At 37.4% G+C, this 18,814-nt stretch overlaps 2 protein-coding genes across 2 annotated transcripts in view; one reads left to right on the top strand and one right to left on the bottom strand.

Moving 5' to 3' along the window:
- The first annotated feature begins 2,546 nt into the window (after positions 1-2,546).
- Positions 2,547-15,839, top strand: LOC141440202 (uncharacterized). Its single transcript, XM_074104667.1, has 3 exons — positions 2,547-2,599; positions 8,361-8,483; positions 14,894-15,839. The coding sequence occupies exons 1-3, from the start codon at positions 2,579-2,581 to the stop codon at positions 15,407-15,409; spliced, it is 660 nt and encodes a 219-aa protein (XP_073960768.1). The 5' UTR covers positions 2,547-2,578; the 3' UTR covers positions 15,410-15,839.
- Positions 15,830-18,814, bottom strand: part of LOC141440199 (nose resistant to fluoxetine protein 6-like) — a 32,960-nt gene continuing 29,975 nt past the window's right edge. The window contains exon 14 of the mRNA XM_074104664.1: positions 15,830-18,582. Coding sequence (XP_073960765.1) covers positions 18,507-18,582 — 76 coding nt within the window. The 3' untranslated portion in view covers positions 15,830-18,506. The remainder of the gene's footprint in view (positions 18,583-18,814) is intronic.

Below are 18,814 nucleotides of genomic sequence, written 5' to 3'. Positions count from 1 at the left end.
CGTATATTTGGAACCCTTCTTACTCGTCCAACTCGCTACCTGCTGGTTTTTAATCGCACCATCTCTTACACTATTTCACAAAGAACAATCGCTCCCATTAACCCATACTATACTCTTCCGGTAAAAGGAAATAGACCAATATAACTAGGGATGTGTTACGCAAGAAGTAACATATGAACTAGAGCTGAAGATACATTGGTTGATAGGTATTACATAAATCGAAAAACAATCGAGCGAAGGTTAATGACCCTGTAATTTTCAAACACAATACCTGTATTTTATTGAATAAATACTATGACTATGGTGAGTACATTATTTTAGACATGTTAGCTTGCTGTAGACATGATAAATAGTTTTAAACTATGAATTAATCTAGTTCTTTGCCAATGTAGGACAGTCATCTCATCTCCACATCAGTCTCCAGCATAGAGGTGGAAAAAGTACTATAGGTTCAGAAGGAAACTGACTTAAATCATTTGGTAAGCTCAATATACTTAAAGGGAAAATTACTTTACAGCCAAAGCTAAAACTTTGTCGGTCCCTTACTAGCTCCTCTCATCCACTCAGAGATTGATTGGTAGAGACCCCTTGAGATGATATCTATACATCACAAGTATTTAACACAACTTTATTTTTAACACAGTAGGTTCGCTATTTGAAGGGATCGCTAATGCGGATCGGACTTTATAATACGCCTTAGATATTAATGTCTTCTTGACAATAGATGTGATTTTTGTATCTGTTTTATTTTTAATATTTTTGGAATTTTATTACAGAAACGTATACAATCATATATCAAAGTCATAGGTCGGTTAAATCACTAGATGTGGCACTAATAGTGCATAAACTTAACAGAAAAATTGTATTAACTTTGTAACGTAAACTTTCATTTTGAACGCGATCCGGCAGTCTAGAAAATTGCCCTCTACGCTTGTCAGTCGCGCATTAAGCCGACTTTGTACAGTGACACAATCTCTGCCTTAATGGCACAACGCAGAGCATCCGTGTCTTTTCGGAAACAATTTGTACATGGTGAACATAGCGGCCAACAACTTCGAGTGTATCCAACGATAATAGTAGAAGAGCTAGAGCAACAATAACAACCTTCAGTCATCTGTTTAATAAATAAATAGTAGATTGTACAACAAGAGCATAAAACGAGCCATTTTACCCAAGACGTTCATATAGCCGAGCCGGTACGGAGAGGGTGGATAGACATGTCGAGGGGAAAATGGATTTAATGCTCGAGTTTTACACTCTGCTTTTCACTTAGATTGCGAGGAAATGAAATAGCAAAAATGGAAACAATTATTCACTATTTATGTACCTTTTATTTTTTATGCATTATTATATAATTTCATTTTTTTTATTTTACTGATTTACTTTGATTGATTTGATTGATTTTTAGTTTAATATAAATTAAAAATTACTAAAAAATATATGTAGAAACTTTTTTGTTTGTAACTGTTGACACCTGATTACCTTGGCCTTAGACGAAGATTTTATTTTATGCACTAGAGCATAAAAAGTCATTTTATGTCGCCCAGATACAGCATAAACACGAACTTTACTAGCATGAGAAGTGAAAAACGATGGTTCCAACGGAAGACCAGCGTCGGCCGCAAGGTTGACATCATGCTGAGTTGGGACCATTTCGTGACAATTTATTTCCTTTTTCTTTGTCTTTTATTTGTAAAAAATGTCACGAATAAATGTTTTTCTTTCTTTCTTTCTTTCTTTCTTTTCTAAAAAGCATTTTATCAACAGACTTCAAAAAAGGAGGACGTTCTTAATTCGTCTGTATGCTTTTTTGTGTTTGTTACACAATAACTCCGCCAATTGTCGGCCGAATAACAAAATTCTTTTTTTTCTGTGTACAGACACACAAGCTACGGGTGTAATATTAATTTTGTAGAATTTCCAAAGGTATTCTCTCATAAAAACAACTCTTTATTTATCAGTTAATGTGAGCATACCACAAAAGATGAACGAATGGAAAAGGAAAAAATACAACGGAAGTTTGAGTTACATTATGGTCTAGAATTACCTCACATATTGCGCAATGTATTATGTAGAAACCTTTCCAATGCATTGAGCAAAAAAGCCACCGTACGTCCATACATTTTAAAGTTCACTCTCCTCGAATCAGCTCATTCAATTGGGGTTCACTAGGTAAATAAACTAAAAAACCTACAAAAAAAAACCACGATGAACTCCCCTTGTACCACAAAACTTTCGGAACGTGCGACGTCAAATCAAGTTAGAAATCCATTGCTTTGTCAATTCAAGTAAAACTAAAAACATTCGCTTGCATCCCGGCAATGGATGCAAATCAAATATAAATGCCGCCGTTTAGTTCATCATAGCAAGAATTGATGATATAACTTAACCAAATTACATAGAACTATCAGATCTTGAATGGTTGATACGATCAAGGATTAAGATAGGTTGGTTTGATAGGAGTAGAGCAAAATGACCAAGTTACCTAAAATTGGAATGTACTATGATAGACTATAAAACGGCGAGTCGGGAATTGTGACATTACTTTCATTTTTGCAACCGTGGTGTGAGCAGCAAAATGTGTTCAGTACAAGCATATGTGAGTGTTATGTTTTTTTAATAACATAATTATATTTTAAACAGCATTTGCCCGCGGCTTTGCCCGCGTATAATTCGGTTATCGCGCGCTGTTCCCTCGGGAACTGTGCATTTTTTCGGGATAAAAAGTAGCCTATGTCACTCTCTGGCCCATAAACTATCTCTATGCCAAAAAGACGGACAAACATACATACAAACACAAACACTTTCGCATTTATAATACCTATCAAGTATGTATTATCAACTCAGTGTTTTGGAAATTTGTCCGACCTCTTTCAGAGAGCTTAACGGGAATTTAAAAAGTTTTTCGGAATTTTTGATTGGGATTGACCGATATTCCCGTCAACCTGTTTGATTCCCTGGCCACCACAGAACAGTGTCGTAATAACATTTAATGTCATTCAATAAACATTGATATTGACAAATAAAATTATTTACTCTGATATGATTCCATGTTGGCCTTAATAACTTGTAATGAATGAGCCCGTCTTTATTGTAGGCTTTATTTACCAAAAAACCGCTGAATCGATTTAGACGAAATTCGGTATAGAGATAGTTTGAGTCCTGAAGAAGGACATCGGATAGTTTTTATCCCGGAAAATTGCATAGTACCTACGGGATAGCGATAAATAAATCTTACACGGACGGAGTCGCGGGCAACAGCTAGTAGACGTTATAGCTTTTTATTGTCATCTAAGGGCCAGTACAGAAGGACTGCACTCCAACTGCAACCTAACCACAACTGCCGACTGCCCATACATTTTTCATTGCAGTTGGCACAACTGCACTCTGACTGCAATTGAAATACGTTTTTATAATAAAATGCCAAAAAATATTACAAATGAAACGGATACAAAATTGAGATCTATTGTCAAGAAGACATATCTAAGGTGTATTATAAAGTTAATGATTATTATCATGAACCGGGATATTTGGAAATAATTCCGATCCGCATTAGCAATCCCTTCAAATAGCGAATCTACTGTGTTAAAAATAAAGTTGTGTTAAATACTTGTGATGTGATGTTTAAAAGATATACCTCGTTGAGTTTCTTGCCGGATTCTTCTCAACAGAGGTTTTTTCCGAACCGGTGGTAGATTTTTTTTGACATTCATAAGTGCTTGTTTATAGCCTAAATTGAATAAAGATATTATTATTTTGACTTTGACTTGACTTGAAATGTATGGGCAGTCGGCAGTTGGCAGTTACGTTTTTTTTTTTTTTTTTTATTCGACTGGATGGCAAACGAGCACGTGGGTCTCCTGATGGTAAGAGATCACCACCGCCCATAAACATCTGCAACACCAGGGGTATTGCAGATGCGTTGCCAACCTAGAGGCCTAAGATGGGATACCTCTAGTGCCAGTAATTGCAGCTGGACTGCGCAGTCTGTCTGTAGGTACCGGACCCAAAGTTCTTTTTAATTGCATTTTGACATGAATTGGTTGGTGAATTGGTTTATGTAGTAGAGCCTCACTGTTACCACTTGCTGGCTGCAGTACGATGGACCGGCTCGACCGGGTTAGTACCACACTCCCACAGAATACCGGCGTGAAATAGAAGTTTTGCTACTGTGTTTCGTACGGTGAGTGGGAGATCCGGAGGCCCAACTCTACCTCGCCCCTTCCCCCCCCTCTTTAGGCCGGCAATGCACCCGCAGTCCTAATAATGCTGTAGGTGTTCATGGGCGGCGGTGATCACTTACCATCAGGTGCCCCGCATGCTTGTTTACCAGCTATTTGACTAAAAAAAAGAAAAAAAGTTGTTACAACCGCCGAATTTTTTTGCTGTAGTTTAAAAAGCTACGAACTCTAACACCTACGATTTAAAGTGCCCATAACGACGGCCGGTCGACAAAATATATCGTCCATGCGGTAAACGGTACGATATATAATGGGCAGTAGCCAACAGCACTATATCACGCTATATCCGACAATGTTAGCCAACTGCGAAAAGATTTATAATGCTTTTGTGATGTGACATACGGGTGTGTTTTCGTTTTGGAAACGCGGTGTTTTTTTAACCGCTTTATGAGTGGGTGTCTTGTCTGTGTCGTGGAGAATTCACCAGGAACAGAAATAGTCTACATTTATTGTTATTAAAATTACAATTTTATGAAAGAAATATGGTTTCTTGGATATGGTATAGTTTTCACTGGAAATTTATTCTTACAGGCAATGCGGATTCCGATATTCTGCTTTTTAATTTTGTAATCTCACGGTACCCGCTGACATTGTGATGTTCAGTAAAGAATATTTGTATTGCATTGTATGTAAATGTTATTGGTAGTTAAAATACTCTATCTAAGTTGTATAGTCGAGATCAAAGATAGCTTTTTATTTTAGTACCTTCTCACTGCATGTCACCAGACAATTTTATACAAAAATTCAAACATGAAGTAACAGCGATGATGTACAATGTTTTAGACTATAGCGGTCATTACTAATTTTATGATTTAAATTAGGGTTTTGTTCTGCGTACCTTGATTTCAAAGAAACTCGATATTACGGCACAGTCGTCGTCTCGTGCCGAAATATCAAGCTTCTCTAAAATCAAGGTACACGGAACAAAACCCGAATTTAAATCATAAAATTAGCGACAAGGTAGTAAATCTTTGCCCTCGACTGTACATGATCATTCCCAGTAGAAACTATTCAAATAGCTTGGTGGGTGAGTCAATAAGAAATGCAGAAGACGAATATGATGATGAAGTTTTCTGTAAACTAATTAACAATAGCTACAACTATGCATATTGGTCTCCTAATTTAAAACCGCCGCGTGACCATCCGCAATATGCACCTATATGTCACATAATCGTCGGCGTGAAATGACACGGAGCAAAAATACGACAAGCGTGATATACGGCGGTTTGAGATGCCATCTTAGTGGGTTCAAGTCCAGTAATGGCAATATTGTTATCATGACAACCTGTTAAATAATAATAATAGTTAGAAAAAAATGGGCCAATTGCGAGTAACAAAAAGTACGTTACTTATATGGGGACCCTTTTTATTTTGACTTTTATTTTACTTATGTAATAGCGGAGATAGTATTTCAGTTCAAAACATACAGACATACGGACGGACACATAGTGAAACTAGTACTTAATAGGATCCCGTTGACATAATTAAAAAAAAAAAAACTTTATTTTTAGTCAAGGGCAAAGATATCGACATGGCCAAAGTTGCAAAAATATGTATACACGTCGGTAATGTTAAGTGCATAAAGTCGTATATACATATTTTTGTAACTTTGGCCGTGTCGATATCTTTGCCCTTAAAGTAGCTTTTATTTCTCTATTCAATTCTATTCAAGCTTTTATTTCGCTCTTTATACAAGCTTTTTATTCTGCGTGATAATACTGAAAAGTCTTTAACCAACTGTGTTGCCAGTGATGACATATAGATCCGAGACGTGGTGCTTAACTATAGGCCTTATAAATAGGCTCAGAGTTGCTCAGCGCGCTATGGAGAGAGCTATGCTTGGGGTTTCTCTACGGGATCGAATCAGAAATTAGGAAATACGTAGAAGAACAAGGGTCACCGACATAGCCAAGCGAATTAGCTCGTTGAAGTGGCAATGGGCAGGCCATATAGCACGGAGATAGCCGTTGGGGCCGAAAAGTTCTCGAGTAGAGACCGCGGATTGGCAAGCGCAGCGTAGGACGTCCACCAACGAGATGGACGGATGACCTGGTAAAAGTTCAGTAGAGACCGCGCGATTGGCAAGCGCAGCGTAGGACGTCCACCAACGAGATGGACGGATGACCTGGTAAAAGCCGCATTTCATAATCAATTTCACTAATATTTCTTAGGCAGATGCACGGGATGTTTTTTCTCTAGTTTCTATTTATGAACTGAGCCTCTATCAAATTCAACGGAAAGAAAAATACGGTGCAAAGTTTAAAATAATGTTTTAAATAAATGCTACACACTAATGTTATATTGCAAAGGAAGCCTGCGTGAGCAAGATAGCGACTATTATAGTCACTCTGTCAAGAGTGCAAGACGGCGGTTAATAATGTCCTCGGCGTTGCGACGGTTAGATAATGTTCGTAACTAAATATGCACTCTGAGACTCACATTAAATAAACTACTCTCGCGTATTGGACTTATTGTCAGAAATGTAGACCATAATTGCCATTTAGGACCTCTTATATTTGCATGAAAGTGTTGCGTCTTGATGCTTAGTTACGCTAGAACGAGGGTTTTTTGTACCAATGATTCGTTTCACAAATGTTTCATTTGGCCAAATGCATTTTATTCTGAAACTGTGAACTGTTCGGGACTTATTTCAAGACGATTGTGAACCTATAATCCTGTAACACTTACAGTTTCAAAATAAAATCAATTTGACGAAATGAGACATATATGAAACAATCATTTGTAAAAAAAAGTTTTGGTGAGACATTAGTGAACCAACCAGTATTAAGAAGTAGGTACGTAAATTAAAATAAAAACAGCACCTTTATACAGTAGTATTACTAATAAAAATACTTAATTTATTTATAAATTTGACGACCTGCCAGTGGTTAATATAGCTTACGATAGGAGTTGGAGTACCAAGATAGGATTATTTAGTACCGAGGTAGGATTGTAGGACGAGCATAATATAATAATAATAATAATAATCATGGGACACTTGACACCAATTTACCTAGTTCCAAACTAAGCAAAGCTTGTACTATGGATACTAGGCAACGGATAAATATACTTATATAGATAAACATATAAATATCTTTAAAGATAAACATATTTAAATACATATTAAACATCCAAGACCCGAGAACAAACATTCGTTTTATTCATACAAATATCTGCCCCGGCTGGGAATCAAACCCGGGACCTCAAGCTTCGTAGTCAGTCTTCGGTTCTCTAACCACTTGGCCATATATTATAAATGCAAAAGTGTGTGTTTCTGTGTATGTTTGTCCGTCTTTCACGCCGTAACGGAGCGACGGATCGACGTGATTTTTGGCATAGAGATAGTTTATGGGCCCGAAAGTGACATAGGCTACTTTTTATTGCGAAAAAATGCACAGTTCCCGAGGGAACAGCGCGCGATAACCGAATACCACGCGGGCGGAGCCGCGGGCAAAATCTAGTATAGCTATATAGCTTAGTGGTAAAACCTGACTACGATGCTTGTGGTCCCAAGTTCGATCCCCGGCCGAGGCAGATATTTGTATGAAGAATACGAATGTTTGCTCTCGAGTCTTGGATGTTTAATACGTATTTAAGGGCTGCTTAGGTCATTTCCCCAAAATCGTTATTTACCTTTAGTGTAATGAGGGCTATCGTTTTTTGTCTCACTAGATGGCGCACTGTTGCGTGAGGTTTTTAAGTATGGCTTTCAAAGTCTGTTATTACGGGCGTGAAAACAAAGTTTAGATTAAAATCATATTTAATACACCTTAAAACCGTACCATGAAAATATCGAGCATGCCACAGTGTTGCATAGTCCCCGTTTTGTTCGGAAAAAAGGGAGGACAAAGGTTTACGAAAGACAAAACTGTCTCAAAACACAGACATTCATTATTGCCCCGGAACGCATATTTGCCATAATTAATTTCAGATATTGCAAAATATTCACAAAATTATTCTAATTATAAATAAACCCGCGTAGCTCACCTAAAAACTATGAGATTTGACATTTCGGAGACCTCACGCTACACTAGCGCCTCTAGTGGCGAATTCATACGCGATAGCCCTCATTGGCGTCAAATCTCCCATGACATTATTTTTTTTATTTTCTCGTTACAGCTACTCAGCGCGTTGGTGGTAGCGGCGTTTGCGCAAGATTCGTGGAACCCCTACTACAACCATTACGCGCGGTATGCTCAGATGCAGGCCCAGGCGCAGGCGCAAGCGAGGCAAGACCAACAGGTATGTTGTACTCAGGGTCATATTGGACGTTCAGGTAGCCCAGTAGTCGAGAACCTGACTACAAAATTCTTGGAAAAATAACCTAACTATTTTTTTTTAATACAAGCTTTTTATCCTCACTGTACTTTTTGTTGACTGGACTTGCATTGTCACCCAAACTACATTTGCATACCAAAGTTCAAGTCGATGCTATTAACCGTTGAAGAGTTCCGTCCCGCGGAGACGATCCTGGTAGGCTGTCACTACTAGATTATGGTATTGTCACGCGATTTACATAAGTATTCCAAATTCCAAGTCAATCTGACTACTGAAAGTTGGTCAAATTTAACTTGCAAGATTTCATTACAGACAGATAGACAGACAACGGGACAGGTGAAACTAAATAAAAGCTTGTAATATTACTTGTTTAATACGAATCTAGTATGATTTTCTCGTAGAGGCTACGGAACTTTATCCTGGGTGTGTCCGACACGCTTTTGGCCGGTTTTATTTAAGTATGTACAGTCACCAGCATCAATATTCTGTCTGACACAACAAAGGTGCCTAAATATCTGATACGACTCTATTTCTACGCGTCAGATATTTTTGCATACTCCGCACGTAAATCAAAAACAAGTAGGTCGGAATGGTTAACATTATGGACATAACATGGTTAATATACTTACCTATTATATAATTATGTCGGCGGCCGATCGTAAAATCCACTAGATCACGAAATTCGCATATCGTGAAATGGCGCCATTTCATGAATTGGCTAAGGGACATCCGCTATATCGTTCAAAACTCACCGTTTAACGATTTGCCTAGGGACGTTTAGGCAGATCATGAAATTCCTAGGCATATCATGAAACGCCGCCATTTCATGATTTGGCCAGTTTAGGCAGATCATGAAATAACTAGGCATATAAATGAAATGTCACCATATCGGTTCTGGCACTTCGCCGGCCGCTGTCGCGGCACGCTCACTTCGCTCGCTCGGCTCGTGTGTTGTGGTCACAATTCGTACTAACCACTCCTCGCTTCGCTCGTCGTACCTAAATTTTTCTTTTTTTCGGTATATCACGTTGTGCACGGTATAGAGCTAGGAATATCGACGAATGTATTGCTCTATTCGATCTGCCGTATTGCTTCTCATGTTTGTGATCTGGCGTATTTCACGATAACGAATAAAATCATTCATATTTGTAATAATAATAATATTGCACAGGGCAAAGCGGCTTGTTCTCTGCGTAAAATGCAGTTTTGGAAGTAAATTTCGTCGCAATCTCAACAATTAACTGAATTCTCAATAATTTGGGTCACTTTTACCCACATTATCTCTCCAACCCAACTCTTGCTCTACGACCATGATAGACCACTTGCCACCTGGTGAGAATTCTAGGCAATTTTCCAAGTCAGGACCGACAGATACAACTAAACATTTATCGTGTCCGATTAGATCATGCTTATTCAGTCTATTAGAGCACGTTTCAGCTCCTGTCATGAGTACTTTAAGAAAAACGGTACATCCCGTGATCGCCTTATATCAAAGAAACTAAAATGCTTAGGTTCAACGACACAAACAAATAACAGTAACTACGTCATAGTTTCGAGTGCCAGTATAACCGTAAGGTGGCATCCTAAGGATTAATTTAGCACAATATTACTTAGGCACTTAGGACATTTTCTTTGTGAGTAGAAATAACACCCGCTTGTCCTTCATTTAAGAATTCATGAGGTATCGTTTAAAAAAACTGAGAGGGAACGGTCAAGAGTGTTCCTTACATTGGAAATAGAAGTATCCCGTCATACTTTTAACCTTCGGATTAGCAAGGCTCGCCGTTGACGGATACGTCAAAGAGAATGTCATCATCATTATCATCAGTATCATGACAGTTCCAGTATAGACGCAAAAAACCGGCCAAGAGCGTGTCCGACACGCCCAAAATAGGGTTCCGTTGCCATTACGAAAAAATTAAGTAATATTTTTCTAAGGATTTCGTATTTTATACGGAATCTTCCAAGTTTAGGTATATTTTATAGCGTAGGCTGCTATTTACTCATAAACTACTAATAATTCTCAAGCAAACTTAGCCGTTATAGTTTTCCTTGAAAGTTTGATATACTACCATCCTACCATCCTGAATTTTTTCAAATTTTTCCACCCACCGGTTTAGATTTTAGAGGGGGGGGCGCTCGATTTTAATCAAAATTTGCACTTTAAAGTTTAATATTTCGCAAACAAATCACTGAATCGAAAAATCGTCTTAGCAAACCCCTTATAGTTTAAAAGACCTATCCAACAATACCCCACACTATAGGGTTGGATGAGATAAAAAATCACCCCCACTTTACGTCTATGGGAGATACCATAATTTTTTTTTTTTTTATTGTACCATTTGGTCGGCATAGTTTACATATACATATATCCGTGCAAAATTACAGCTTTCTAGCATTGATAGTGCCTGAGCAAAGCCGCGAACGGACAGACAGACAGACATGGCGAAACTATAAGGGTTCCTTTTTTGCCATTTTGGCTCCGGAACCCTAAAAGGTTAGGTGCATAAAAGTAGATTATATTAGGTTAGAAGTTCCAACTTAGAGTTATGTAGATCCCAACCGTCACAAGAGGCCACCAAAACTATTATTAAGTATCAACAGCAGCATTACGTGTGGGAATAAAATCATAAAATGAGCTATTATGATCTTCTTTGTTTGTACTAGCAACAAATTTATTATGAACAAAAAATAATTATGAAGAGAAAAATTAGGAGGAGTAATTACTATAACTACAAACCAGTGGCAGAAAAAGGATAAAGAATTTTCTGGCGCCCAAATCTGTTTAGCTTTTTTAACGGGGCAGTGTAACGTAAACGTAAAGGGGCTCACAAACTTTCGCATTTATAATATTAGCAGGATAACTTTCGGCACGTCCGCGCTTGTCGCCATCTCCTGTGATAAATGCTTCGTCTCACCCAATGCTTTTAAAACAAACAAAAGGATCTCCAATTTATTCGCAGTACGATTTTCGATCCTTTTGATGTCCTAAAAGTGAGATTTTCCTATACATTAACAATTCAAAGGCCTTTACCTTTTTCTCTTAGTTGCATAAGCCTCGGTACCTACACTTTTGTTTCTGCATAGTTTCGACGAACGACTTTATGCTCAGAGTGTAATCTTCTAAAGTACATTAGATATTAGTTACTTATTATGTTGAGTTCACGAAAAGATTTTTGCCGGCGGAAAACAGACTTGCGGCCTGTCTTGTGGCAAAATCTAAAAAAAAGGTTTTTTTCTGCAAGGACGCCGCAAAGGGATCTTTTACATGTCAGTTTTAAACTGCCAGCGCTTTCGGAAAAACCATCATTGCCAAGAATAATGCGCCGCGAGAAGCTTGGCAGAAAGACATTTTATTTTTAAATAAAATACATACGAGTATAAATTACATTAAAAAAATACAGAACTAGTGACTTCTTAGGTAGGTTTGGCAAAGTCAAAGTCAAAATAACTTTATTCAATCTAGGCTATAATAAGCACTTAGTGAATGTCAAACAAATCTACATCCGTTTCGGAAAAACCCTCTGTTAAGCAGAATCCGGCAAGAAACACAACGAGGTATATTCTTGTGTCTTGTGTTATGAATAAATGTATTTTTTGTCTTTCTTTCTTTCTTTTTAGGTATAATATATTTATATTTTTAAAGATTTGCAATAATGCTATTTCATTACTTCTATTATATCCTTCTTGTTTAGTAGTATTTACAGTCTGCTCACGACAACCATTAGATCTTCTTCTACCAAATTCTTGGTGTAGGGCTCCTTCAACCTCTTCCACTCTGGTCTATTTTGGGCAGTTTATATCGTCTTTCCATCTCATTTGTGGTCTGCCCACTGGTCTTTTCTGTTCCCATGGTCTCCAATTCAGAACAGCTCTACACCACGAATCGATTTTTCGGGCAATACGTCCCGCCCATTGCCATTTGAGCTTCGCTATCCTTCTACCAAATTTCCCCAAATGTCCACCATTAGCTGATGTGCCACTTGAATTGAGGTTTTAAGTTTTTTTGGCGATTAAGTGTTTTAACGTGTCAAAGTTTAACGTTGTTTGCGCGTGGTATTTTAAATTGTTATTTTGTGTTTTTGTGCGTTAAAATGCCGAAGATTATACATAGCCTTGGAAGGAAAATAATTCACAATGTATAAAAGTATTTGTCATAGAAAAAGTCTGAGGGATTAGAAAATCCTTTAAATAACATCACCGACACCGTTGTCAATATGACTGGTAGGTATCCTATAGTAAGCGTGTGAAGAATGTTGCAATATAAAACGCAGGAGTGCTGCCCTCGCGTCAGGTTTTTTATATTCCTGGTCAGCCTTTAATATTTTTTATTTTATACGTCTTGGCATGCTTTCGATTAAACATATGCAACAACAACAAACAACAAGTATCTTAAAGTTTGTCAATTGTATTTTGTTAATTTTCTTTTGTACAATAAAGAGTTTACATACATACATACACATACATATGCACGTAGTAATATCCCCCTGTAGATAACCTCCGTAGTATCCTCAAGCTTAAATTATAATATCTCCAATACGGTTGTACTCTAAGTCCCCAGAGTTTTATGTAAGTGGGACAGCTTTATCGGAGCTGGCAAACTTTTGCCAATTGGGTCAATCCACAGACAATTGACTGGCAAAGTTCCGTAGTTAGATTACAGATACGCCATTAAACGCGTCTAGACTTGTCATGGGTAGCCAGGATAGTTAATTGGCACTGTTTACTTCTCGAATGGAAACCAAAGAATCTACGAATCTAAGAATAACGTGAAGTTTATCAAGGACTGGTGGAAATGGCCCTTGTCTATTTAAAACTTATGTTATCATTAGGATATAAAAACTAATTTATTGAATCAGGCGTTACTTTGCGGAGGTCCATATCAATGAACTAAAAGAATTTCCTTACTCACCCGCGACCTTACGGTAGCTAAGCTTATGCAAAATATGCGTGTTTATGTGTTGAGGTGGAGGAACTGCATGAACAAGCATATTTTGCATAAGCTTAGCTATCGTAAGGTCGCGGGTGAGCAAGGAAATTCTTTTAGTTCATATAAAAACTAGCTGTTTTCTTCGACTTTGTACTATCTTGTAGGAACTTTGTAAGTACTTTTCCGGGACAATAAGTTCAGTTCAACTACACATAGCAACTTATTACTTCTGTTCTAATTTATTGTATCTGGCGTTACTTTGTGGAGGTCCATATCAATGGACTATAAGAATTTCTTTGTTCACCCGCGACCTTATGATAGCTAAGTTTATGCACAAAGATATTAGACACAAGATCTGGTAGCATGGTGTACGGTTGTGTTGCTCTGAAGATGAACTCTTATTGAGTTCACAACGCATCAGTTTATAGTGTGGTGCTGGTGAAAGATGGGTTTGTGTGTGTTCTTACAGTGTAAGTAGAGGTGGAAGAACTGCATGAACACGCATATTTTGCATAAACTTAGCTATCATAAGGTCGCGGGTGAGCAAAGAAATTCTTTTAGTCCATTACTTCTGTTCTATCTGCAAGAAAGGCATTGTATTATTTTTTTTTAACAGAAACTTATTTATAACTTAGCAGATTATACAGCCTTAACATTGATGTAAATGGCTACTTTCATACGCAATAATCTATTTTTACAAAACAAGCAGCACTGTTTTAGCTTGTGATAAAAGTTCGTTCCGTGTCAGTCTGACGTAACTGCTGCGGTTATTCAATAGTCTAACTGGAGCGCAGATTGAAAGTGAAAAAAAAGGCAACTAAAAGTTTTCTTTTGAAGTGACGCGCAGGTAAAGTAGTTTTTGCGGTCGCATTTTACTTGACAGTTACGTGAGCAAGGTACTTGGAACTACAAAAGCCTTAATAAAGGAGGTAACGCTTTCCCCTATAATCATAGAATGTGACAGGTAACCACATAGGCCATAGGAAATATTTATAGGCCAAGAGCTAGTAGATATTTTGGCATGACATAAATATGATGATAGTTGTCGATTTTTTATATTATTTGAGGCAGCGTAAAAACTTGAATGCCTGTTACATCTTTTTCGATATGTAAATAAATAAACATAGAACTGGCTGAAGATTAATGGAGATTAACTGGACTTTTTACTTGTATCCTAACATTAACGATAACATGGCTATATAGTTCCTATGCCACACTGAAACAAGCTACTTTTTATTTTGAATATTGTTAATTTTCAGTTGCTAAAATATTCGATTAAAATTTCAAAGTTTGAAGCACTTTTTTGTATATTATTAAAATATCGTTTTCAAAACACTTGTAAGAAACTAATTATAAATAACGGCCGATTGTATCACGATAAAATAATCTCAACAGGTATTTTGAGTTATGATAAAAAAAATACCCCATTTTGCTTTTGTTACAGCTCCAAGCCTCGGACTACTCGAACGGTTATGGTCAGAACTCTGGATTAGATGGTCAATCTGGCCACGACTTTGGACAAGATCTTGGCAGCCACGACTTCAGCGGCGGCCACAGCTACGGCGGTCACGAACTAAACTCCCACTCCTACCCCGTCCATCAGCACGTGGAAGAAGAAAATCCTGAACCCATCAAGCATTACAAAGAAGTAGTGGTCCCTGTACCCAAGAACGTAGAGTTCAAGATTAACCAACCCATCCTCATCCCAGTACCGCACCCGGTACCTATCCAAGTACCGGTACCTAAAGCTGTTGTCATACCTATTATTAAAGAAGTGTCAATCCCCGTTGAGAAGTCGGTTCCTTACAAAGTAGAAAAAACGGTACATGTACCGAAAATTAAGGAGGTGCCGTTCGAAGTTGTGAAGCACGTTATTGTTACTGTTGACAAGCCCGTCCCATTCAAAGTACCGGTGTATGAAACGATTATTCACACTAAGAAGGGATCGCATAAGATTTAAATTTTTAATTGTTATAATATTTCTTTGCCCGCCTCTTATCTTATTCCAATGTGTGAAACCATTTGTTCATTCCTGGTCTGACCTTAACATAACTCGTAGAAACTTTCGTGTTATGTTTCTTTTTAGTTTTTTGGTACATATGGGTTATCTTTTCAAAAAGCATAAATTGCATAAGGACAATAGCAAGGTAGGCAAAATCTATCAAACGCCAGATCTGTATTTCTCTTAGCAAAATATCAATATAACCAGCATGTGGCTTAAAATTAAAACTGGTACTTGTACCAAAGGTATGGTAAGATGTGACAGTTTTGTTAATTATTTTATGTTGTACAAAGTTGTTGTTTGTTATGTACAGAGTGTTCTGAGTGTGTGAATGTGTGTTGTTGTTAATGTTATTTCGTTTTAAGGTAAATAAAAAACTTTTACAGATTTTGGTATTTTTCTTTAAAATCTTATTATTATTAAAAAAACAATAACAATATGTACAAATACTTAATTGCAACTACGCAAAGAATATTTCTAATGTACGATCAAGGACTCTAATAAATGAGCCACCATGGAAAGTTTTCAAAGGAAATGTCATTACGATTTTCATTGTCAATTAATGCGACGTCACTATGGTCACGATTTAAAGTCCTTGGCCGTACTAACGTCCTAATTTGTTTAATGTTAGCGAAGATTTTTACAGAAGACTGCTCCTACAAAAATCCTTACCGTTGTTATCAAAGAGTTTACAAATTTATATTCTTAATATTTCAACAGACACTTGGGTTAGTTTGATTAAACGGTCATGCATGTGAGATCTTAACACAGTAGGGACGAAATATTTAAAATTGAAATATGCAGAATTTACGTAGGTACGTATTTTCCTATCTTATTTATATCATATACAGGGTGGAAAGTTGAGATGGGGCAGCAATACTTTAGTTACAATGTTCAGTTTTTTGTTGTCTACATACTGTTTAAGGATTCATATTCGTAAAAAAACAACATGTGAAAGTTTCACTGCAAATTAGTACCCTACGAACTGTATGGAAAAAGTTTTTTTGATTTGTGGGTGTTCTAGTACTCTAACCTTAGTTGGCCTCAAAGAGTGTTTTAATCCTTGATAGAAATGGGACCGATTGGCATTTAAATAAAAGTCAAATCTGACGATTTTCTCGCTGACTGTACATTATATCAAAAATCTGTTACTGTCGATTGTCATCACTCAAAAAGTTAGTAAAGGTGCCCTTGCTGCCTCATCTCAACATTCCACCCTGTATCTACAATCACACAAGCCTTTATCTGACTTGTTTGTTTAGTAAAAAAACATCTAATTATGTTTAAACAAAACAGTGGTAACATTTTCACCATCCCACTATTAATATAGTTTTTCCACAGCCCCTTTAAATAATATTTTCACTTATTTTAGCTTTAAAACAATTAGATTTAGATGGAGTATTCCCAATTTGTACAATCGCAAACATAATGTAGGTACTTATTGATATAAAACTGTTGTAAAAAATTACAAAAGTATTTTCATGCGTCCAGGAAAACTAAACTGTGTGACATTAAGTATAGATGCACGCTGGACAAAAACGGTTTATTAGTGTTTTCTCCAAAACAAGCCGTGGTAGCCTAGTGGTTTGACCTATCGCCTCTCAAGCAGAGGGTCGTGGGTTCAAACCCCGGCTCGCACCTCTGAATTTTTTCAAAATTCATGTGCGGAGTTACATTTACCACGAGCTTTGCGGTGAAGGAAAAACATCGTGAGGAAACCTGCACAAACCTGCGAAGCAATTCAATGGTGCGTGTGAAGTTCCCAATCCGCACTGGGCCCGCGTGGGAACTATGGCCCAAGCCCTCTTGTTCTGAGAGGAGGCCTGTGCCCAGCAGTGGGACGTATATAGGCTGGGATGATGATGAGTGTTTTCTCCATTGACGAAATCATCGACACTACGACAGTCATAAGAAATGGATAAATTAAATCGTCATCATTATCAGCCATAGGACGTCCACTGCTTGGCCTCCCCCATAGACCTCCAGTAAACCATTATGTATTAAACTAGTTTGCTAATGTCGTTCAGAACTCGAAACCGAAGATCGGTTTTCTATTTATTTCTCATATGAATCTTCAGAAGAAAAAACCGAGCCCCGAGAAACAGTAACATTCTATATAATTATAGTTGTATCTTCTGTATAATAGTTGCGTCAACTTTTTCTTGGTCACGTCATTTATATATTGACCATTATCCTTTTCAATGCCACTAGCTGAACAGTAAAGTTTATTCAGAACTTATATTATTTCGTGAAGATCACTCTTACGCTGTTCGTGCTCACGAGAATACTTAAAACATTATGCGTGATTGTCTAATTCATTATAATTCATTAAATGCTCATTCATTAATGACTACTATCGACACTCATAGCCATTGACTAAAGTTAAGTTTATGCTACGACACTTTAAACGATACACTACGGTGTTTACACGAAATATCACTGTATGAACATAGAACACAGATAGTCCAGAAATCAATCTCCATACAAGAGTGCGCTCGAGCAACGCACACATAGACACTGCTCACGGACACGATATCTCGGACCGGTTGGGACCAGTGCGAGCGCGAGTGCCATCCGCTTGAGCCACGCGTCTGTGAACTTTCTTGTGTAATCAAAAAAAAAAGTTATTATAACTGTTCAGTGGACGGGTGTTTAAATTATATAATCGTGAATTTCGCCAATAACGAAATCGTCGCAGGATATTTTCTGTGACAAATTAATAATAATATAACAATGACATTAAAATTAAAATATTTCAATTAGGTACCTATTAATTTATATTTCCATTTTTCCGTTTCATTCTCAACCATAAATCAAACAACTAGATACGAGTGCCACTACCACGATAGTTTTTTGGTGCATAAGCCATAGTTGACAACCTTAGAGCGACCGCCGAGCGAAGGTATGAAAAGTGAAGTACATACAGGAGATTGACTTTTGAACTATCTGTGTTTCTGGTATGAACGTGAATGTCACGCGTGTATACACGAAGTATTTCTGTATAAAGTGTCGTAGTCTATTTGGGTCTTAATGTAGTCTAAAATAACAAAACAAACTAATTAACTTTATGTTTGTTTGTGTTATTTGTTATTTCTACTCCATTCTGGGTTCCATTCACCTTCTCTTTTGATCTGAAAAAAAAAAAGATACAGATAAACACAAACTATAGTCCGTCACATCATTTATATAGAGCAAGAGCGATCGACGGCCAGATCTTCGTTATTTTTCAGCTTTCATAAAATAACGAAGGTCTAGCCGTCGCGGGCTCTTGGTCCAATACAATAGCGCACTCCCCTACGCTTTCAGTTCTCCCTGAAAAATTTGCCCCCCCCCCTCCCCCCACTCCTACACCGATGACGATGA

The sequence above is a fragment of the Choristoneura fumiferana genome, chromosome 22 (assembly GCF_025370935.1).
Source record: "Choristoneura fumiferana chromosome 22, NRCan_CFum_1, whole genome shotgun sequence".
Taxonomy (NCBI): Eukaryota; Metazoa; Arthropoda; class Insecta; order Lepidoptera; family Tortricidae; genus Choristoneura; species Choristoneura fumiferana.
Note: the sequence above shows the minus strand (reverse complement) of the source record. Positions and strands in the feature narration are given on the sequence as shown.